This window comes from Carcharodon carcharias, chromosome 2 (genome assembly GCF_017639515.1).
Source record: "Carcharodon carcharias isolate sCarCar2 chromosome 2, sCarCar2.pri, whole genome shotgun sequence".
NCBI lineage: Eukaryota > Metazoa > Chordata > Chondrichthyes > Lamniformes > Lamnidae > Carcharodon > Carcharodon carcharias.
This window is the reverse complement of record NC_054468.1, coordinates 184002183-184024375: the sequence shown is the minus strand read 5'-3', so window position 1 is coordinate 184024375 and position 22193 is coordinate 184002183. Positions and strand designations below refer to the sequence as shown.

Sequence of the window (22193 nt, the reverse complement as noted above, 5' to 3'; positions counted from 1 at the left end):
CACAAGATTTGAACACATTCCTTCCATTTGAGGAGAACGCATATGAATGTATGTCATCTCTAGTGAGTATAAATGAGCCTCATTACAGGCTCGATTGATTCTCTTAAATTGGTTGTTAGTTTAGCTATTAGTGCACTCAGGACTTTTAAAAAATTATTCTTTTACAAGGTGTGGGCATCACTGTCTAGGCTAGCATTTATTGCCCATCGCTAATTGCCCTTGAGAAGGTGGTAGTGAGCTGCCTTCTTGAACTGCTGTAGTCTGTGTGATATAGGTATACTCACAGTGCTATTAGGGAGGCAATTCCAGGAGTTTGACCCAGTGACAGTGAAGAAACATAGTTCCAAGTCAGAGCGATGTGATGCCTGGAGGGGAACTTGCAGATGGTGTTCCTATGTATCTGCTGCCCTTATGCTTCTAGGTGGTAGAAGTTGTGTGGTTTGGAAAGTGCTGTTGAAGGAGCCTTGGTGAGTTGCTGCAGTGCATCTTGTATATGGTACTTACTGCTGCCACTGTGCATCGGTGGTGGAGGGAATGAATGTTTAAGGTGATGGGTGATGGATGGGGTGCAAATCAAGTGGGCTACTTTGTCCTGGATGGTGTTGAGCTTCTTGAATGTTGTTGGAGCTGCACTCATCCAGATAAGTGGACAGTATTCCATCACACTCCTGACTTGTGCCATGTAGATGGTGGACAGGCTTTGGGGAGACAGGAGGTGAGTTACTCGCCGCAGAATTCCCAGCCTCTGACCTGCTCTTGTAGCTGGTCCAATTCAGTTCCTGGTCAATGTTAATCACCAAGATATTGAGAGTTCAGCAATTGCCGCCCAATCACAGACTCACATCCATCAGAAAATGTTTCGTTCCCTATTGTTTTCTCCATGGCAATGCAAAGTGTGTAAATAGGAAGGTGTGGAAGATTTTTAATAAGATATAGATATATATAGAATAAACAGCAGCACATTTAGAATATTACAATTTTTATTTCTGATGAATAGTCACAATTCAATTTTACAGAACTCACCTTATCCATGTCCCCAGCCAAACCATAATTACAAAAATAAGCCCAGCATTCATTGAGAATATGTAGCTGTAAATCTATGTTTATTGCAATTATCTGATCAGGAAAAGGGATGATAATTAGTATTTAGATATAATAATATTTGGGGTACATATCCATGCATGAACCCAAGGTTATTACTCATACCAGATGTTATTAATGGGAGAAATCAATGCACAATATATTTTAAGTAGATTTTACTGGCAATGGTCCCTATCTGTATACATTAATGCATTTGTTTATAGTCATACGGTAGAGTGCCAGAGAATTATCCTGTAGTTACTCACAATATCACCATATTATTTGCTATTGGAGGATAAAATGCTATTGAGAGCACAAATGCAATAATGCAATGACAATGGCAACATAACTACATTGACACTCAAAACAGAATTCAGTGTTTATTGATTCTAACTGAAGAGACGAATGTCCAAGTTGCCTAATATCTGTCCTAAAGCTATTTAGATAGGGGACACAGCAGAGACCTCCATGTGACACCACATTTAAAAAATAAACAGCAAAATCTTGAGCTTATTGCCTGCCTGGAACCGTCAGTTGTTTATATCCTGTAATTTATTATTACCTGTGCTTACTAAAATTACGTAGAATTTATAGCTCAGAATCAGGTCGATTGACTAAACTGATCAATGACCATGCTTTAGTTCCCACAAGAGCCTCCTGCTATCCTACTTTTTCTAACCTTATCAGCATATCCTTCTGGATCCTTTCCCTCCCATGTGCTTATCTAAGTTCCCCTTAAAATATTTGCTTGCTGCTGGCTTTACCCACTCCATGTGGTTACGAGGTCCAATTTTTAACCATTCTAGGATAAAGATTTCCTGAAATCCCGAATAAATTCCTTTTTTCAAAAAATATGTTTTATTCATAAAATTTGTAAAGTACATTACATAACAACTCAAAATTTGACATTACATAATGTGGAAATACGTTTCTTTCATTGCAGTATGCGGCACTTACCCATAATGGTAAGTATTGGCAACTATTTTATATTTGTGGCCACCAGTTTTGAATTCCCCATATGTGGTAATAATATCTTCTCGTCTACTGTGTCAAATCCCTTCATAAAAACCTTTATCTGGTCACCCTCAGTCTTCGCCTTTCTAAAGATCCCGGCTTGTCAGTTTGTTTAGACAATAGCATTTTTTTGGCTTATAGCAAATGTAAATAAATTAAATACCTGTCATATCTGTCAGACTCATCGTTGTTTGAAGGGATGTCATAGATGCATATGCTAATTATCCTTTGCCTGCAAGAGAAAGTATTTGCAGATCTGACAACCGGGCGCGTTGTGGGGAAAAAAATGAGTGGAAAAGAGGGAGATTGCCTTTTGCTTCGAATCACATTTGATTGTGGCTGGGTTCGGATTGATCTCTCACTGACAGACTTGGGCTCGCCCGGGGAGTCGACAGCACTGGGGATTGAGTGAGTGTTGACTCACTGAGAGGCGGTAAGCAAGGGTAGGAGCTCCGCCCCAGGTGCTTAGTGGTTGGCGCAGCCCTGCTTCAGCCAGGGCTTGTTATTGAGCATTTCATTCGCCGCCGGCTAGGCGAGCTGTTCCGTAGGATGTTGTGTGCTATGTATTTCCTCTGTGCAAGGCCGGCTTGCTGTCACTGTGTGCGCCTGCTGATTAACCGATGGCTGCGGCGATGATCAGGAGGGACATCGCCGGCTCTTACCGAGAGGTAAAGGCTTGACCGGGGCGGGGTTTATTGAAAACCAGCCTTTTCCAGGCGGGAGCCTTGGATTTTCATTGAGTTGAAATCAGTTTCCTAAAGTCAACTGGTCTGTTTGAAATAATTGTTTAAAGACTCGCAGTTTTATTTATCGTGCATATCGCACACTTTTTTTCTATTCGCAGTAACATTTAACATTAGCTTTTCATGTATTCATGTCTTGAACGGGGGATCTGCAGCTGGTTTTACCGCCACCCGGGGGGGTGAGTAACCCTCCAGCGGCCAGGAGGGGATCCCGGAGCACGGTCCAAAAGGATGGCAACTTACTGCAACATGCAACAGCTTTGTCGTCTTCAAGTGGCACAGTTAAGGCCAATGATACTTGTTAGTTTCAGAGTGTAAGGCTAGTGCATCAAAACAAGGAGCCATTGGACATTAAAGAAGGGTGGGACCTAGCTGATCCAGCACCATTCATCAGGAGAAAAGGTAGATTCACTTTGGCTGGGGAGGGGATTGATTGGATCCCTCCTCCATCACCTTCTCACCATTTTTGCCCTCTTTATACACCCTGCAGTACATTAGCTCCTCTTTTTTCCCAATTGCGCTCTAATAGATTCTGTCTTCCAACCCTCAAGTACTTCATCCATGCCTTTCTAGTGCTGTAATTGTATCTCCAAGCAAACTGCTAACCCCCTCCTGTTTTTTCCTTCTGTCATCCTAAATACATTGTAGCCAGGATTACTAAGAGCCGGTTCCTCCCCTTGTTTGAACCAAATCTATCATTATCTCACGCTACTTGTATCTGCAGTTTAGTAACCATATTTATCCTTGTTGGATCTTGTGGATCATCGTCGCATGCTTGTTGTAAAGTGGTGACCAAGTTGGTACTATAGATAGAGTTGATCAGCAGAAGCTTCTTAAGTGGAAAACATTGTTTATTTGCAAAGGTGCTCAGCAGCAACTACATATGTGCTTTCACTTCAAACCCTATCCCCCTTCCCATATTACCAGCTACAGAGGTAGCCCACACTACTGTTCTATTGGTTACTCAAGATCATGTGATCTTCCTTTATCACATTCTTCTTAAAGGTATATTACACATTTGATAGAACCATAATTACCACATCCGTCCCCCTTTACTCGGAAATACATTTTATATTTACAAATACAATGTTCTTAACATAGCAAAATATTTATATTGATAAGTAATTTACAAGTTCAGTCTTTGTTGGTGGTTTCCTTATGTGTGTAGAATGTCTTGGCTCTACAACTTAAGATGCTATGTCAGGAACCTCCTTTTCCTCAGTTGTCTGAACATCAGGTGCTTCGCTGGGCACCTGCAGATCTGTATCCTCAACTCTTGCAGGTACATCAGACATTTTGGTACTGGGCTGAGTTTGATCAACAGGAAATGTTGACCTGGTCATGAACACTGGTGGAATCATTTCTTGGTAATTTGTTTCTCTCTCCCTTCGATGATCCACATGTCCCCATATGACTCAGCCTTCCACCTTCATGTGGTAAGATAGAGGTCCAGAAGCTGCACTTATTTTACCTGGTAACCACTTTGGTCCTTTTTCAAAGTTCTTCACGTATACCATCTCTCCCACGATAAATTTCCTCTCACGGTTATACCAGTCGTGTCTAGTTTTCTGACTTCCCCTCCCTAAACTTGGCATTATTAAACTCAATCTCATCCTGTGGCAGCGTTTCATCAATAACTCTGCAGGTGTGACACCTGTTGTTGTGTGAGGGGTGGTCATATGATGAAAAAGAAAACATGCTAGCATGGTTGCCAAGGAATCTCCAGTTAACTTTTTCATGCCTGCTTTGAACGTTTGAACTGCCCTTTTGGCCAGTCTGTTTGAGGAAGGGTGGTACGGTGCAGTTTTTACATGAGTGATACTGTTGTGGCTGATAAACCGTTGAAACTCAGCACTCGTAAATGCCGTGCCAATTTCAGAAACGACTACTTCTGGTAGTCCGTGAATGGCAAAACTTTGACATAGCTTCTTAATTGTAGCAGAAGACACTGGTGACTTCACCTCATATACGTCCATCGGTTTTGAGTGGGCATCAACAATAAGCAGAAATATTGTTCCCATGAAAGATCCCACATAGTCAATGTGTAACCTCACACAGAGTCTACCTGGCCACTCCCAAGGGTGTAACTCTTTCGAGTACAAACCCGTTTCCATCTGTTTCAGATGAAGTTACATTGTTTCATAGTTTGCCATTGTGAGATTTGAACTCTTGATCTTGGGGTTACAAACCCAGTACCATAACCACTTGGCTATTTAGGCCAAGCCCCTCCCAAGGCTGTAACGGAACTGTTGAAGGTAACTTTTGCAATTGCTGACATTGCACACAGTGCTTTACTAAACTCTCTATTTCTCCATCCATCCCAGGCCACCATAGATAGCTGTGTGCTATGGTCTTCAATCGGGGAAGTCCTGGATGTGCACTGTGTAGTTCAATTAACAGTGGCTCTCTTTCCCTTTGGAGGTACTATCAGTTGTGCACCCCACAATAAGATGCTATCCTGGCTGGTTATTTCATGTCTTCCGTTGAAGTACAGTTTTATTTAATCTTGTGACCAACCATGAAGCACTTATTCTCGTACTTGAGATAGGACTGGGTCCCGACTTGTCCAGTCTCTGATTTGTTGAGCGCATACCAGTGAGGAATCTAAGAAATTTAACAGTAAAACAAGTTCTTCCACAAGAACTTGCTCATCATTTTCTTGTAAAGGCAAACAACTAAGTGCATCGGCATTTGTGATTTGATTTCCAGGCCTGTGTATAAAAGTATACTCATATGCTGCCAGGATTAATGTCTTATTTGTGTTTTCTGTGTCGTCTTTCTATGTGTCTTCTTCTTTCTAGCACTGACTTTAATCTCAACCTTTTTGACTTCAATATTGGCTAGTCTACCTCAAATGCAAGCTTGACTTGAGTGGGCTCAGTGGTTGAGCCTCCCAAAGTTTCAATCATCTGTCTGCTTCTTAGAAAATTCTGCGACTTTTGCCTCCAAAGCCTCTTTGGCTTCATTTAGTTGATTCTTCAGCTCTTCCGTCTCTTTTTTGTTTGCTGCTTCCTGGAAAATTGAACATTGTTGTGTGTTCTCTGCCAACTCATTCTTCAGTTTATTCAGAGAAGTGCTAAATTCTTTCTGTTTCTCTTCATACTTTTCCAGAGGGTCAAACTTTGGCTTGAGGAAATCTTGTAGTGTGTGAAGGTCTTTCAACAGGTTCTCTTTTTCCTTTTGAAGGTTGTTCACCTCGTCTCGAACTCTGTCATTAAGCATGGTCTCTTTGAGTTCCTTTTGCTATTCTCCCATGTTTTGGCTTAAGATGGACTGCATTTCTTCAGGTTGTTGAGTCCTTACATGCTCCCTTCCCAGAACAGGAACGCTTCCAGCATCCTTTTGGTGGAATCTCAGTGGCCATTCAAGGCTGATTTCCCTTAGCCAATTTCACCCTAGGAGTTTGGTCCTTTGCCTTTCAACACCAACTTTACTGGTGGCTTCCATAATGGACAGTTACTCTACTTTTGCCTCTGACTTGAATGTCTTCACCCGTGTATGTTTTTCATTTGGCAGTTGTTTCTTCTAAATTTAATTGATGTTTCCCATAATTCAGATATCTGAAGATATGTTCCCCAATTACTGCGATGGAAGCTCCTGTGTCCACTTCCATTTCTTACAGGTCTGCCATTTACTTTCACTGGTACAAATATTGTTTCTGTTTTTCCAACCTTCAGATTAAACAACGAGTAAATATCTGAATTTGTTGTTTTAGGCTGTTCTACATTGTAGATGTCACTGGGTTTTTTCTTGTGTTTAAAAGCATGCTTGAATCTTTCCTTGCATTATATGTCCATTTCTGTGACAATAATAACATTCGATTTTTGTAACTGCCAATCATTATAAGACTGCTTGTTTCCATCTCTATTGAAATCATTCTCTGTTTTCGCTGCTAAGTCATTTTTTTTTCATTTTCCAGATAGCGGCGGCTGTTTCCCACTTCTCAGCAAGGTCTTGCATTTTTGTGCCCTCTTTGGCTGGGGCTTCCCGCCCGATGTGGAGGGCGGTGCCATTTTGCGTGCCTGTATGGTTTTTGAATCTCTTACTGCACTTTCTGTGGCCAGTGCTATCATTAGTGCCTTCTTGAAATCCAAATTCATTCTGGACAATAATTTCTTCTGAATCGTGTCCTCATTCACACCGCACATTAAACGATCTCTGAACATATTGTTTAGAGATGTACCAAACTCACAATGTTTGGTTAACTGCTTCAAACTTGTCACATAGCATGCAACTTTCTCCCCCAGCGTTCTCTTTCTTGAGCTAAACTTGAGCTTTTGCATCGTTATCAAGGGCTTTGGCTGGTAATGACCCTTCACGAGATCCACCAATTCGTCAACATTTTTTGAATCTGGGGCACAGGGTGCCATCAAACTATGAATCAAGCCGTAGGCTTTATTCCCACATGTACTTAAGAGGTTTGCTCACTTCTTTTGTTCCCCTGTAATCTCGTTCACTTGGAAAAAGAACACGATTGTCCATGGCTAGATCGAAAGGATCAATTCTTCCAAACTGCGGCATTCTGAGAGGGAATTACCTCTTCGATTCGAATGGAACTTCTATGTACAACTACTGGGTGAGGTACAGTGCCGATTTCTTTTCACTTGATTTCTTCTGTTAAACTTGTTTTATCCTCATACCAGTTTGTTGAATCCTGTGGGTCCTCATCGCCAGTTTTTTGTGAGAGGTGGTTGAGTGGTACTGTTGATAGAGTTGATCAGCAGACACTTCTTAAGTGGAAACTTTGTATATTTACAAAGGTACTCAGCAGCAACTATACATGTGCTTTCACTTCAAACTTTATTGCTACACTACTGACTACTAACTACAGAGGGATCCCACGTTACTCTCCTATTGGGTACTAAAGATCATGTGATCTTCCTTAACAAGCATTATTCTAAATAAAACCATAATTACCACAGAGGCACTGATCTTTAAGCTTCTGAAACTATGTCTGTAGGACCACAACACTTTTTCTATTCATCTCATGGTTCCAGCAACTTCTGGCAGTTCCCTTTCCCCTTATAAAATATTCTGCACCCGTTCAGAAAGACACAAAATTATCGGCGCAAAAATGTAGTGACTTAGGGACTATATTTTAGGTACATATTTGAATGCCATTTCATATAATTCTGAATTGTATTAATGCAATTATATACAGTATGACTAACACAATGGACACTTATTCCCCCTCTGGTTCTTTCCATTAAACATGCCCTTCCCTGTCCCTTCCCAAAAAACATTTTGAACCATTTTGAAATAAATAGGAATCCAGTAAACAGAAATATGTAAATTGTATTCAAGCCAAATTCCGGATGATGATTTCTGAAATTTATGGGTTGTGTTCTTGATGGAGGACTCAGAGATTGAGTGTTATGGGTCACTTGCACTCAAAGGAAGTCAGGTTTGTTAATACCCTACAACAAATTTGGTTCCAATTTTGAGTATTTCTAATGCTAAAAATCTTTTTCAGTATTCACATAAATTTTCTATTTCCAAGCACTTTACCTGAAGTGATGCTTTAGGCATGAGACTTAATAAATTTCTTATTTGTTTATATAATAATGCCAAAAGTAAATGTAGAAGTGCATTTAATTTATGCCATCCATATGCTGAAGCCTCAGTTCAGTACTTGAATCTAGCATCAAAAACAACTTATTGCTTTCTCACAGTTTGTTCACCTGAATCAATGAATGTTTAAATTGGTTGCAGTGTTTCCCAACATTACAACAGCGACTGCCCTTAAAACTACTTCATTAACTATGATGTGCTTTGAAACAACATAGGATCATGAAAAACAGTTTATCAACACAAGTAACTTGATCTAAGTTCATTGCTCCCTTTGTCGTACTATTTGTATAAGTAATATTGTTACTTATTAAAGTAATTATTAAATAATATTGGTGCTTCTCTGTCAAGCTACTAATGAAATCATCTCCCTTTATGTGTAAATTACTTAGTATGCTGCATTTGAGCCAGAATCTGCCTCTCATGGAATGGTCTGTTCAGCCATCAGCAAAAGTGCACCATATGAAGATACCATATCCCTAGTGAATTTGATTTGCTGCATGTTCATCATCTTGCATAGATGGATGGATGCTGGTGACAATATATAAAGTATTACATCCAGCACACTTCAAAATGTCAATATTAAATTCAAAAAATTCAATATTAATATTTATGATTTGGAACTGAAAGTGTACTATAAGTAACTGCAGAATTTCCTTCACTTGCACTAATTGATCTAGTCATTTGGTAGTACAGTACTTGAGTATTGGTGACATGCCTAAGCTTTTTGTCTTGCACTCATCAGGATACTTGCAAGAATACAAAGGGAAATGTAAAGGGAAAACAGCAATTTATGCTGTATGTGAAGAGAGTGCTGATTAGTTGGCAAGTGGCATTGCCAAGGAGAATGCACCAGTGATGGTGACTGACAGTTAACTGCCAAGCATTGTTTGAAATTTAAACCAGGCAGCTTGATCCTGATTGGTCAAGGCATTGCCCTGAGGAATGAGTCAGCAAATGGCTGTCACTTATTTTGTTTAGCCGAAACAGGCACAATGTGTGTGTATATGTTCTTTCGGTCTACAAAGAACAGGGCCTTGTGTATTAATATATGTAGCTTCCAGTACATGCAAATGTGCCACACTGCAAGCCCAGCTAACAATTTTAAATTGGTTGTCAGCATGATTCTTACACATTGAGGATTATTTAGCAAATGTTGTCCAGTGGCGGAATCTCATCAAATGTTGAACACTGTGTTTTGAATTTTGCAAGCACGGGCTGGTCTGTACACTGCCTGTTGCAAACAGCGGCTGGGATATGATGTTTGATACGATCCGCCAGTCTTTGGGACATATGGCCTACATACCTAGCATCACACTGGTACTGAAATTCATATACAACATTACTCATTAGTGTGATAAGCAGAACATCTTTTTTGGCTTGACGGCAGCATCCTGTTAGTGGCGAATACCACTCATGTAGCTACTGCATAGTAGCAGCATGAAACAGCTAGCTTCAAACTTTTGAGACACTTTGCCCTTACTGAGTAATTTGAGGTAGACTGGGCACTTTTCAGGGCCGAAAGTGACGGCCTTGGGCCCGTTCATGAATTGCGGGATATACAGCATAGAATGATCTGATCAGGGTTGTCATTATTCGGCAAGATGCCTTTGATGTGCCCTATTTCAGCATCAAGCTTGCATGGTGAGCAAATGGCTTGGGCCCTATTTTACAAGGTTGCCGATGAGACCAACCTTATAGCACGTGGAATCTTATAGCAGTGGCATAGTGGTATTATCACTATAGTGATATTCTCAACGAACTGGTATTCCAGAGACCCAGGGTCTCTGCGGACCCGGGTTCGAATCTCACCACAGCAGATGAATTCAATAAAAATCTGGAATTAAAAGTCTAATGATGACCATGAAAGTATTGCCAATTGTTGTAAAAACCCAGAGATAAAAACAAAAAAAACTGCGGATGCTGGGAATCCAAAACAAAAACAGAATTACCTGGAAAAACTCAGCAGGTCTGGCAGCACCGGCGGAGAAGAAAAGAGTTGACATTTCGAGTCCTCATGACCCTTCGACAGAACTTGAGTGAATCCAAGAAAGGGATGAAATATAAGCTGGTTTAAGGTGTGTGGGGGAGTGGGAGGGGGTGGTTTGGGTTGGGGGAGAGAAGTGGAGGGGGTTGGTGTGGTTGTAGGGACAAACAAGCAGTGATAGAAACAGATCATCAAAAGATGTCACAGACAACAGAATAAAAGAACACATAGGTGTTAAAGTAGGTGATATTATCTAAACGAATGTGCTAATTAAGAATGGATGGTAGGGCAATCAAGGTATAGCTCTAGTGGGGGTGGGGGGAGCATAAAAGATTTAAAAATATTTAAAAATAATGGAAATAGGTGGGAAAAGAAAAATCTATATAATTTATTGGAAAAAACAAAAGGAAGGGGGAAACAGAAAGGGGGTGGGGATGAGGAGGGAGCTCAAGACCTAAAGTTGTTGAATTCAATATTCAGTACGGAAGGCTGTAAAGTGCCTAGTCGGAAGATGAGGTGTTGTTCCTCCAGTTTGCGTCGGGCTTCACTGGAACAATGCAGCAAGCCAAGGACAGACATGTGGGCAAGAGAGCAGGGTGGAGTGTTAAAATGGCAAGCGACAGGGAGGTTTGGGTCATTCTTGCGGACAGACCGCAGATGTTCTGCAAAGCGGTCGCCCAGTTTACGTTTGGTCTCTCCAATGTAGAGGAGACCACATTGGGAGCAATGAATGCAGTAGACTAAGTTGGGGGAAATACGAGTGAAATGCTGCTTCACTTGAAAGGAGTGTTTGGGCCCTTGGACGGTGAGGAGAGAGGAAGTGAAGGGGCAGGTGTTGCATCTTTTGCGTGGGCATGGGGTGGTGCCATAGGAAGGGTTTGAGGAGTAGGGGGTGATGGAGGAGTGGACCAGGGTATCACGGAGGGAACAATCCCTACGGAGTGTCGATAGGGGGGTGAAGGGAAGATGTGTTTGGTGGTGGCATCATGCTGGGGTTGGCGGAAATGGCGGAGGATGATCCTTTGAATGCGGAGGCTGGTGGGGTGATAAATGGGGACAAGGGGGACCCTATCATGTTTCTGGGAGGGAAGAGAAGGCGTGAGGGCGGATGCGCGGGAGATGGGCCGGACACGGTTGAGGGCCCTGTCAACGACTGTGGGTGGAAAACCTCGGTTAAGGAAGAAGGAGGACATGTCAGGGGAACTGTTTTTGAAGGTAGCATCATCGGAACAGATGCGATGGAGGTGAAGGAACTGAGAGAATGGGATGGAGTCCTTACAGGAAGCGGGGTGTGAGGAGCTGTTGCCGAGGTAGCTGTGGGAGTCGGTAGGTTTGTAATGGATATTGGTGGACAGTCTATCACCAGAGATTGAGACAGAGAGGTCAAGGAAGGGAAGGGAAATGTCAGAGATGGACCACGTGAAAATGATGGAGGGGTGGAGATTGGAAGCAAAATTAATACATTTTTCCAAGTCCCGACAAGAGCATGAAGCAGCACCGAAGTAATCATCGATGTACTGGAGAAAGTGTTGTGGAAGGGGGCCAGAGTAGGACTGGAACAAAGAATGTTCCACATACCCCATAAAGAGACAGGCATAGCTGGGGCCCATGCGGGTACCCATAGCCACACCTTTTATTTGGAGGAGGTGAGAGGAGTTGAAGGAGAAATTGTTCAGTGTGAGAACAAGTTCGGCCAGACGGAGGAGAGTAGTGGTGGATGGGGATTGTTCGGGCCTCTGTTCGAGAAAGAAACTAAGGGCCCTCAGACCATCCTGGTGGGGGATGGAGGTGTAGAGGGATTGGACGTCCATGGTGAAGAGGAAGCGGTTGGGGCCAAGGAACTGGAAATTGTTGATGTGATGTAAGGTGTCAGAGGAATCACGGATGTAGGTGGGAAGGGACTGGACAAGGGGAGAGAGAAGGGAGTCAAGATAACGAGAAATGAGTTCTGTGGGGCAGGAGCAAGCTGAGACGATCGGTCTACTGGGACAGTTCTGTTTGTGGATTTTGGGTAGGAGATAGAAGCGGGCCGTCCGAGGTTGGGCGACTATCAGGTTGGAAGCTGTGGGAGGAAGATCTCCAGAAGAGATGAGGTCAGTGACAGTCCTGGAAACAATGGCTTGATGTTCAGTGGTGGGGTCATGGTCCAGGTAGAGGTAGGAGGAAGTGTCTGCGAGTTGACGCTCAGCCTCTGCGAGGTAGAGGTCAGTGCGCCAAACCCATCTGGTTCGCTAATGTCCTTGAGGGAAGGAAATCTGCTGTCCTCATCTGGCCTGGCCTACAGGTGACTTCAGACCCACATCAATGTGGTTGACTCTTAAATGCCCTCTGAACAAGGGAAATTAGGGATGGGCAGTAAATGCTGACCTAGCCAGTGATGCTCACATCCCATGAATGAATAAATTTTAAAAAATGAATCCCAACACGCATATTGACCAGTGAAGGTAGGCATGCGGTAGACCATGATAGAGAATCCCCTGGCAGATTTCTCAACCAGTACGTCAAGGAAGGGGAGTTGATTTGACTGTTCCATTTCATATGTGAATTTGAGTGTAGGATGGAGCCCATTAAGATATGTAAGGAAATTGTTACATGCAGCTGCGGATTTAAATAAAGCAAATGTATCATCCACGTATTGGAAATATGCAGGAGTAGGAGGTTAGGCGTCATTCCATCGAAGACACATTTCTCATGGAACCCAGCAAAGATGTTTGCAAGAGCTGAGCCTAGAGGGGTTCTCATGGCAGCACCATCTATTTGGGCATACATGTTGTCAATAAAACAACTCAATTGCAAGAGTTGCCGAGTTCATAAGTTCAATGAACACTGATTGAGGCAATGGTGGCGGGTCTAGATCACCATAATATAGTGCTGCAATGCAAATATCTATGGCTTCCTTAAGTGGAACATTGGTGAGTAGGCTGGCAATGTCAAATGAGCACATGGACACAGCATTGCTATTGATATACAAGTCCTGTAAGGCCTTCACAAATGTGGAAGGCCTTCATTGTGTATGTGGAAAACCTGGTCAAAACTAGTTGTAACAATTTGCCCAACCATTTGGCCAATTCATGTTGTGCAGAACCGGTCATAGATAAGGCATAAAGAGATAAAGGGACATTGCTTTTGTGTGTCTTGGGCAGCCTATACATACGCGGATGTAGAGAACCGTGAGGAAGAACCCAGTCATATATATCACATGGTAGCTGATTGCTCTTATGTAAGTCCAGGTGTTTTTTTTAGATAACTTTCACGCACCCGCAGAGGTCAGATGTTGCGGGGGTGGCGGTGGTGCCTGATGTGAAAGGAAGGCCATTGAAGGAGGGCCCTCCCTCACCACCCCACCTCCCCGCCATTTTCCCGCCTGAGGCCCCTGAGCAGGATGACTTTTCACCAACCCTGAACTCCTGCCAGCCTGATTATTGAGGTTGGTAGGAAACGGCTGTTCTGTTGTCATTTGAGGCCCTTAATTGGGCAATTGTTCGGTCAAGGACAGGCCGGCCTAGGCCCTGCCCGTCCCACAGTAAAATTGCAGGCAGGTCGGAGTGGGAAGGAAGGTGGTGGGAAGACCATCCATGGAATTTAAGGTTCTATCTCCCACCTGCAAACCTATTGTACTTGCTGCTATTTCTCTTCCCACCTCTCACTGGCAGGCACAATATGAGTTGCAAAATACTCTTAAGTGGTTTGATTATGCCAGACTCCCTGTACCCTGAACTGGATCTATTCTTACTCAATCCCTATGCAGAACAATGAATTCCAATATCCTAACCTAACATGAGTTGATTTTAATTAGTACTGTTTTTGAGCCTTTGATGCCCTGCTGAAATATCCAGATCTCTGAAGGTCTCAGTTCTCTGATCACTGGTAGGCCCTGTCACTTGGGACTAGTTTTTGAAAACTGTAGTTTGATAAAAAATGTTACTTTTCTCTGCAGCTTTCAGATGTGGGGACAGAGGAAAGAACTTGTAATTCTGAACTCGCGGATGAGGCTGATGCTGAGGAAGATGATGTAAATGGACCAGTAATACAAGGTATAAACAAGTGTTGTGAAAGACTCACTTTGTCATAACTCCCTGCAGAGAATCACCTGGTGCTGAATTTTATGGGCCGGTGGTGGCATTGGCAGTGTGCCCGCTGACAGCCCACTCATACGATTTTATGGGAGTCACTGGTCGTATCAGATGGGTGGCCCGTCGGTAGCCCAATTGAGGGTCTTGAGGAAATTAATACCCAATTAAGGGGCTCATCCCACCACCATTCTTCTTTAACAGATGAAGGGAGAGGCCTGCGCCCAACATGTAGACTGGCAGATTTGATCCTGCGGGTTGTTGATCAGTGAAAGGGGGGTGCCTCCTTCCCTGGCTTCACCCCCAGACACCCCCAACACCACCACCACCGTTTCCCCTCCCCCCACCCCCACCCGGACCTCCTGTAATACTGACAGTGACCACTGATCCTTCTGTTGTGCAGAGCTTTGGCCTTCGATTGGTCGCTAGCTCTTTGGGGCGGGACTTCCTGGTGACGGATGGAAATCCCGCCTCGTATTAATTAAAGGGCCGTCACCTGAAAAATTAAAGCTGGGCGAGTCAGCCAAGCAGAGGTGGGCCCGCCCCCAAAATTTACCCTGGGGTGTGGGGAGTATAATCCAGCCCTTGGTCTCTATTTTGTACTGTTTAATAGTTGTGCGGTTGGGAATGGGATAACTTTTAAACTGCTTTTGTAGTTGTTTTAAATTGGAGCCCAGAAAAGTGTCCTTCTTGAACCAGCTCCTTGTATTTACATATCTAAAGATGGCACCCATAGGCTGAGAGTCTGTAACAAAAACAGAAATACCTGGAAAAACTCAGCAGGTCTGGCAGCATCGGCAGAGAAGAGCAAAGTTGACATTTCGAGTCCTCATGACCCTTCAACAGAACTAAGTAGAAGTAGGGAAGGGGTGAAATATAAGCTGGTTTAGGGTTGGGGGGGGTGTGGGGGGAGGGGGGAAGAAGGTGGGTGGGGGTGGGTTGTTGGGACAAGCAAGCAGTAATAGGAGGAGATAATCAAAAGATGTCACAGACAAAAGAACAAAGAGATGTTGAAGATGGTGATATTATCTAAAAGAATGTGCTAATTAAGATTGGAGAGCAGGACAAGCAAGGTAGCTCTAGTGGGGGTGGAGTGAAATAAACCATGGGTGGAATACATTTAAAAATAATGGAAATAGGTGGGAAAAGAAAAATCTATATAAATTATTGGAAAAAACATAAGGGAGGGGGAAGAAACGGAAAGGGGGTGGGGGTGGAGAAGGGAGTTCAAGATCTAAAGTTGTTGAACTCAATATTCAGTCCGGAAGGCTGTAAAGTGCCTAGTCGGAAGATGAGGTGCTGTTCCTCCAGTTTGTATTGAGCTTCACTGGAACAATGCAGCAAGCCAAGGACAGACATGTGGGCAAGAGAGCAGGGTGGAGTGTTAAAATGGCAAGCAACAGGGAGGTCTGGGTCATGCTTGCGGACAGACCGAAGGTGTTCGGCAAAGCGGTCACCCAGTCTGCGTTTGGTCTCTCCAATGTAGAGGAAACCGCATTGGGAGCAATGAATGCAGTAGACTAAGTTGGGGGAAATGCGAGTGAAATGCTGCTTCACTTGAAAGGAATGTTTGGGCCCTTGGACGGTGAGGAGAGAGGAAGTGAAGGGGCAGGTGTTGCATATTTTGCGTTTGCATGGGGAGGTGCCGTAGGTGGGGGTTGAGGAGTAGGGGGTGATGGAGGAGTGGACCAGCGTGTCACAGACCACGACCTCTCTGTCTCAATTTCTGGTGATAGACTGCCCACCAATATCCATTACAAGCCTACCAACTCCCACAGCTACCTCGACTATAGCTCCTCACACCCCACTTCCTGTAAGGACTCCATCCCATTCTCTCAGTTCCTTCACCTCCGTCGCATCTGTTCCGATGATGCTACCTTCAAAAACAGTTCCTCTGACATGTCTTCCTTCTTCCTTAACCGAGGTCTTCCACCCATTGTTGTTGACAGGGCCCTCAACCGTGTCCGGTCCATCTCCCGCGCATCCGCTCTCACGCCTTCTCCTCCCTCCCAGAAACATGATATGGTCCCCCATGTCCTCACTTATCACCCCACCAGCCTCCGCATTCAAAGGATCATCCTCCGCCATTTCCACCAACTCCAGCATGATGCCACCACCAAACACATCTTTGCTTCACGTCCCCTGGCGGCATTCCGTAGGGATCGTTCCCTCCATGATACCCTGGTCCACTCCTCCATCACCTCCTACTCCTCAATCCCCACCTATGGCACCTCCCCATGCATACGCAAAATATGCAACACCTGCCCCTTCACTTTCTATCTCCTCACCATCCAAGGGCCCAAACATTCCTTTCAAGTGAAACAGCATTTCACTTGCATTTCCCCCAACTTAGTCTACTGCATTCGTTGCTCCCAATGCGGATTCCTCCACATTGGAGAGACCAAATGCAGACTGGGTGACCCCTTTCCAGAACACCTTCAGTCTGTCCGCAAGCATGACCAGACCTCCCTGTCGCTTGCCATTTTAACACTCCACCCTGCTCTCTTGCCCACATGTCTGTCCTTGGCTTGCTACATTGTTCCAGGGAAGCTCAACGCAAACTGGAGGAACAGCACCTCATCTTCCGAGTCGGCACTTTACAGCCTTCCGGACTGAATATTGAGTTCAACAACTTTAGATCTTGAACTCCCTTCTCCATCCCCACCCCCTTTACATTTCTTCCCCCTCCCTTTTGTTTTTTTCCAATAATTTATGTAGATTTTTCTTTTTCCACCTATTTCCATTATTTTTAAATGTATTCCACCCATAGTTTATTTCACCTCACCCCTACTAGAGCTGTACCTTGCTTGTCCTGCTCTCCAATCTTAATTAGCACATTCTTTTAGATAATATCACCATCTTCAACACCTCTTTGTTCTTTTGTCTGTGACATCTTTTGGTTATCTCCTCCTATCACTGTTTGCTTGTCCCAACAACACCACCCCCCTACCCTTAAACCAGCTTATATTTCGCCCCTTCCCTATTTCTACTTAGTTCTGTTGAAGGGTCATGAGGACTCGAAATGTCAACTTTGCTCTTCTGTGCCAGACCTGCTGAGTTTTTCCTGGTATTTCTGTTTTTGTTTTAGATTTCCAGCATCCGCAGTTTTTTGTTTTTTATCCTGAGAGTCTGTCACTGGGATACATCAGCTGGCATTAGTAGTGCGAATGCCGAGAGCCAATTTGCAGCAACTGGTGTCTGGAATCCTAATTAAAATACGGCCATTATAACTGTTGAGTTGTCTCTCTTTTTGTTGGTTAAAGGAAGTGATCAGCAAAATTGTTTGGGTAAATTGAGTCTGCTTGTGACTGTTCTGAAGTTACTTTTTCCCTTGGGTTATTGACTGTTGGCACTTTCTGGTTCCATTTTAAATCTTTACAATAGTGGTCAGATGTGGGAATATTATCTGGTTTACAGTGTTACAAGCAGGTGAGTTGGGGTCAAAGGACCGCCCCCCCCCCCCCCGGCCCGCCGCCACCACCCCCCTCTTCCACCCCCCCTCCCCCACCCCACCCCCCTCTTCCACCCCCCCTCCCCCACTCCCACCCCGCCTCTTCCACCCCCCCCTCCCCCACCCCCTCCCCCACCCCCTCCCCCACCCCCCCACCCCCTCCCCCACCCCCACCCCCCCTCTTCCACCCCCCCTCCCCCACCCCCACCCCCCTCTTCCACCCCCCCTCCCCCACCCCCCTCTTCCACCCCCCCTCCCCCACCCCCCCTCCCCCACCCCCCTCTTCCACCCCCCCTCCCCCACCCCCCTCTTCCACCCCCCCTCCCCCACCCCCCTATTCCACCCCCCCACCCCTCCACGCCCCTCTTCCACCCCCCCACCCCTCCACGCCCCTCTTCCACCCCCTCCCCCCTCCTCCACGCCCCTCTTCCCCCCCTCCCTCCTCCCTCCCCCCCCACCCCCTCCCTCCCCCCCCACCCTCCCCCACCCCCCTCCCTCCCCCCCCACCCTCCCCCACCCCCCTCCCTCCTCCCTCCCCCCCCACCCCCTCCCTCCCCCCCCACCCCCTCCCTCCCCCCCCACAATCCCCCACCCCCCTCACCCACCCCCACCCCCCCTCTTCCACCCCCCCTCCCCCACCCCCACCCCCCTCTTCCACCCCCCCTCCCCCACCCCCCTCTTCCACCTCCCCACCCCTCCACGCCCCTCTTCCACCCCCTCCCCCCTCCCCCACCCCCCTCCCTCCTCCCTCCCCCCCCCACCCCCCTCCCTCCCCCCCCACCCTCCCCCACCCCCCTCCCTCCTCCCTCCCCCCCCCACCCCCTCCCTCCCCCCCCACCCTCCCCCACCCCCCTCCCTCCTCCCTCCCCCCCCACCCCCCTCCCTCCCCCCCCCACCTTCCCCACCCCCCTCACCCCCCACCTTCCCCACCCCCCTCACCCCCCACCTTCCCCACCCCCCTGCCCCCCCACCTTCCGTCTACTCATTTCATATCAAAAGTAAACAAACCTGTTGCTAAGGATATCCTTGCCAGTTCAATGTGTACTTAGCTGTTTGCGCGCTGTGTTCATAAAGAACCAATCAGACTGGTTTCCTTGAGTTTAACAAAGAGGTCAGTTTATTTATACTTAAACCGATGTAAGTAAAATAATAAAATACACTCTGACTTCCACACATTTGCACATACTCGAAGCTCACACACTCACACATGTTACAGAGTGGCAGAGGATAGATTTGGGCAAATTAGGGTTCGTAAAAATAAAAGAAGTTCACATTTTGTAGCTTTGTCTTCACTGACTGCAGCTAGAATCCAATGGTCTTGCTTCCAGGGCTGAGGTGGTTTAAAAGATGTAATTGTTATTTCTTCCTCTCTGGACATGTTGTTGCAAAATTGAATTCTTTCTTTCTTATAAAAAAAATTTTGTCTACTGTAGAATGGAGATACAGTTAAATTAGTAGACAGGATCCAAGCTTTTAGTTGGGTGGAGAGAGAGAGATAAACATGAGCTTCCACCTTGCTGAGCTGCTAGACCAATTCTGCTAAAAGCCATGTGATCAAAGCATGCACACAGCTTGGCCTGTCATGTGACTTCTCCCTTCAACTGCCAGCAATTCAAACAATAATTGTCTATTCCGATTATAATTTGATTAGCTTGTCTGGAGAGCTATCTTAAAAATGAAGGTTTTTGATTCAAGTAATTAGCCTTGAATAGTTCATCTTCAGCTGTTGAAGGCTGTAGATGATTTCCATAATTGTCAAGAGCACTGGAAGGTCTTTCACAGTCCCTTGGGTTTGGGGGTGGCAGGGTGGGGGGCGGTGGTGGTCATTGTCTTTTGTCTTTGGTGAGTTTTGCAGACTTGCCGGTGGATAAAAATCAATATTTTATGTAACACGTCTTCTTAGCAGCAATAATGTTAATCAGCACCTATCTTTGAAATGAAGGGCTTGATTGACCAATTAGCAAATAGATTTTTTTAAGTGGGCTCATGCTTCCAGTACCACCTTTAACTTTATTTTTCTTCTTTTGTGTCCTTCAGCTAAACTTTTAGGTTTAATGCTCAATATTATAGTTTGGGGGAATTTGTTACCTTGTACTTTGTTACATAATGTGAAAACATTTACTTATCAAACTAAAAACAAGACTCCAGGTGAAAGTGAATCTATACACCATTAAGTATGCATGAAGGACAGCACTGCTATAAAGTATGTATATTGAAAAAAAGTAATTTATTATCTGCTTACTATCCCACCTGACATTCCCTTTCTCTTCTGACATTTCCTTTTGAACATCTTGCTCTTCATCATCCATCATTCCCATCTCTCCTTTAGAGGCTTTGGTGTGCACTACTGTCCAAAGTGTCCATGTAACTTCTTGCACTTAACCTCTACATTGAATGGCTCCTGATCTTTGAGCTAAATCTCCCTGCATCCCACTTTCCCCCACCTCTGGTGAACAGCAAGAGTGCAGAGAAATCAATCTCATCCTTCCATTTGTGACCTCTGTCCACAATCACTTCCTCAACCTCACTACATCTGATGTTTCAATCACTGACAAGGTTATCCTCACTCAACATCCATATCTGCCTGTCTGTCTCCAGCCTGCCAAACCTCACCCCCTGTCCCTGACTGGGGGGTGGGGGACAGTACACCTGATGTCCCTTCCTAACATCCTATCTTATTTCTAACTCTTTCCCATCTGGCCTATCACCTGCTATGACAATGCTCATCTGTTGATCTGTTTAAAAGATTCTTTCCTTTGGTGTGGTTTTGGGAGACATGGTGACATAGTGGTAATGTCACTGAACTAGTAATCCAGAGGCCCAGGCTAATACTCTGGGGGCATGGGTTCAAATCCCACCATGGCAACTGGTGGAATTTAAATTCAATTAAATTGAAAGTGTGTTTCAGTAATGAGAACCATGAAACTACCATCGATTGTTGTAAAAACTCATCTGGTTCACTGATGTCCTTTAGGGAAGGAAACCTGCCTCCTTGCCTGGTCTGGCCTACATGTGACTCCAGACCAACAGCGATGTGGTTGACTCTTAACTGGCCTCTAAAATGGCCAAGCAAGCCACTCAGTTCAAGGGCAATTAGCAATGGGTAACCAGTGCTGGCCTTGCTGCCAATGATGTCCACATCCCATGAAAAAATATTCTTAAAAATCTCCTTGTCCCCAACATTGTCACCACTCCTGACATTCCTGCAGTTGCTCCTTTACATCCGACAGCATTAATTGTGTGTGCATCTTGTGCAGCCATATATAAGCAATATAGCTTGTCTACCCTTCTATTAAATCCTCAACTACTCTCATGAGGGCAAGGGAAATCCCAATGGATTTTGGGTGATAAAGACCCGGATTTTCGCCATAATGGAGAGGCTCTCCATTGCGGAAAAAATCCCAGAACTCACCGAAATTTCAAAGTCCCGTCCCCCAAACCCGGCATCTCTCATCTTTGTGGGGGTAGGACTGGAGTCGGCCGGGGTTCGCACACGCATGATTCGTGGAGACAGTGGCTATTTAAATCACCAGCTACTTCTGGGATTTTTGAAGAATAGAGTGTGAAACCCAGAGTGTGCAGATTAGAACAGGTAAGAGGAGGTCTGAATTTGATGGATGTATTTGGATAGCCAGGGTGTCCCTTTGAAGAGGTAAGGAACCCCTTTGGATAGGGTTCAGGGACACCATTGGGAGAGGTAAGGCACCCTTTGAGAACATTATTATGCATTTTTTGTGCTCAAACTCATGTAACTGTCAAAGAGCTGTCCAGCTATCAAGGAACTGTCCAAGGATACTAGATGAGTTGGCATGGAGCAGTTAAGGGCAAAGGGTGGTGGATAGGGACATCAGTTGGCACTAAGCTGGTATGGGGTAATGGGGGTGGGTAGAGGGAAACTAAGTTGGCAAAGGAGATTTGGGGGTAGGGGGCAATGGGGAGTGGTTGGGAGGCATAGGTTGGCATGGATGGGGCATAAGGAATTTGTGGGGGGTGGTAGGGTGAGGGCTGGAGGGATTTTAAAATTATTATTATTTATTTATTTAAGCATAGTTTCAGGGCACAGAAGTAGGCCTTGTGCCCGGCCCGCCTCTGCACCCAGCAGCCTGCGCATTTGTTCCAGGGTCACCTGCCCTGACCCCTGTATCAGCTCCCCTCCCCCAAATGAAAATTTGACCCATGGGCAGACATTTCTAAAGGTGGGATTTTGCTGAGCTGGGGAATCTCCTGACTTTGTGAACCCAATCCCGGGCCAAAAACCTGAGTCTAATTCTTCCAGTACT

General features: G+C 45.2%; 1 protein-coding gene across 2 annotated transcripts in view; it reads left to right on the top strand.

Moving 5' to 3' along the window:
- Window positions 1–2582: 2582 nt before the first annotated feature.
- The window catches only part of pacc1 (proton activated chloride channel 1), a 59144-nt gene continuing 39533 nt past the window's right edge, over window positions 2583–22193 (top strand). For both annotated transcript variants that reach the window (XM_041182925.1, XM_041182924.1), the window contains exons 1-2: window positions 2583–2762; window positions 14330–14426. In XM_041182925.1, coding sequence (XP_041038859.1) covers window positions 2715–2762; window positions 14330–14426 — 145 coding nt within the window. In that variant the 5' untranslated portion in view covers window positions 2583–2714. The remainder of the gene's footprint in view (window positions 2763–14329; window positions 14427–22193) is intronic.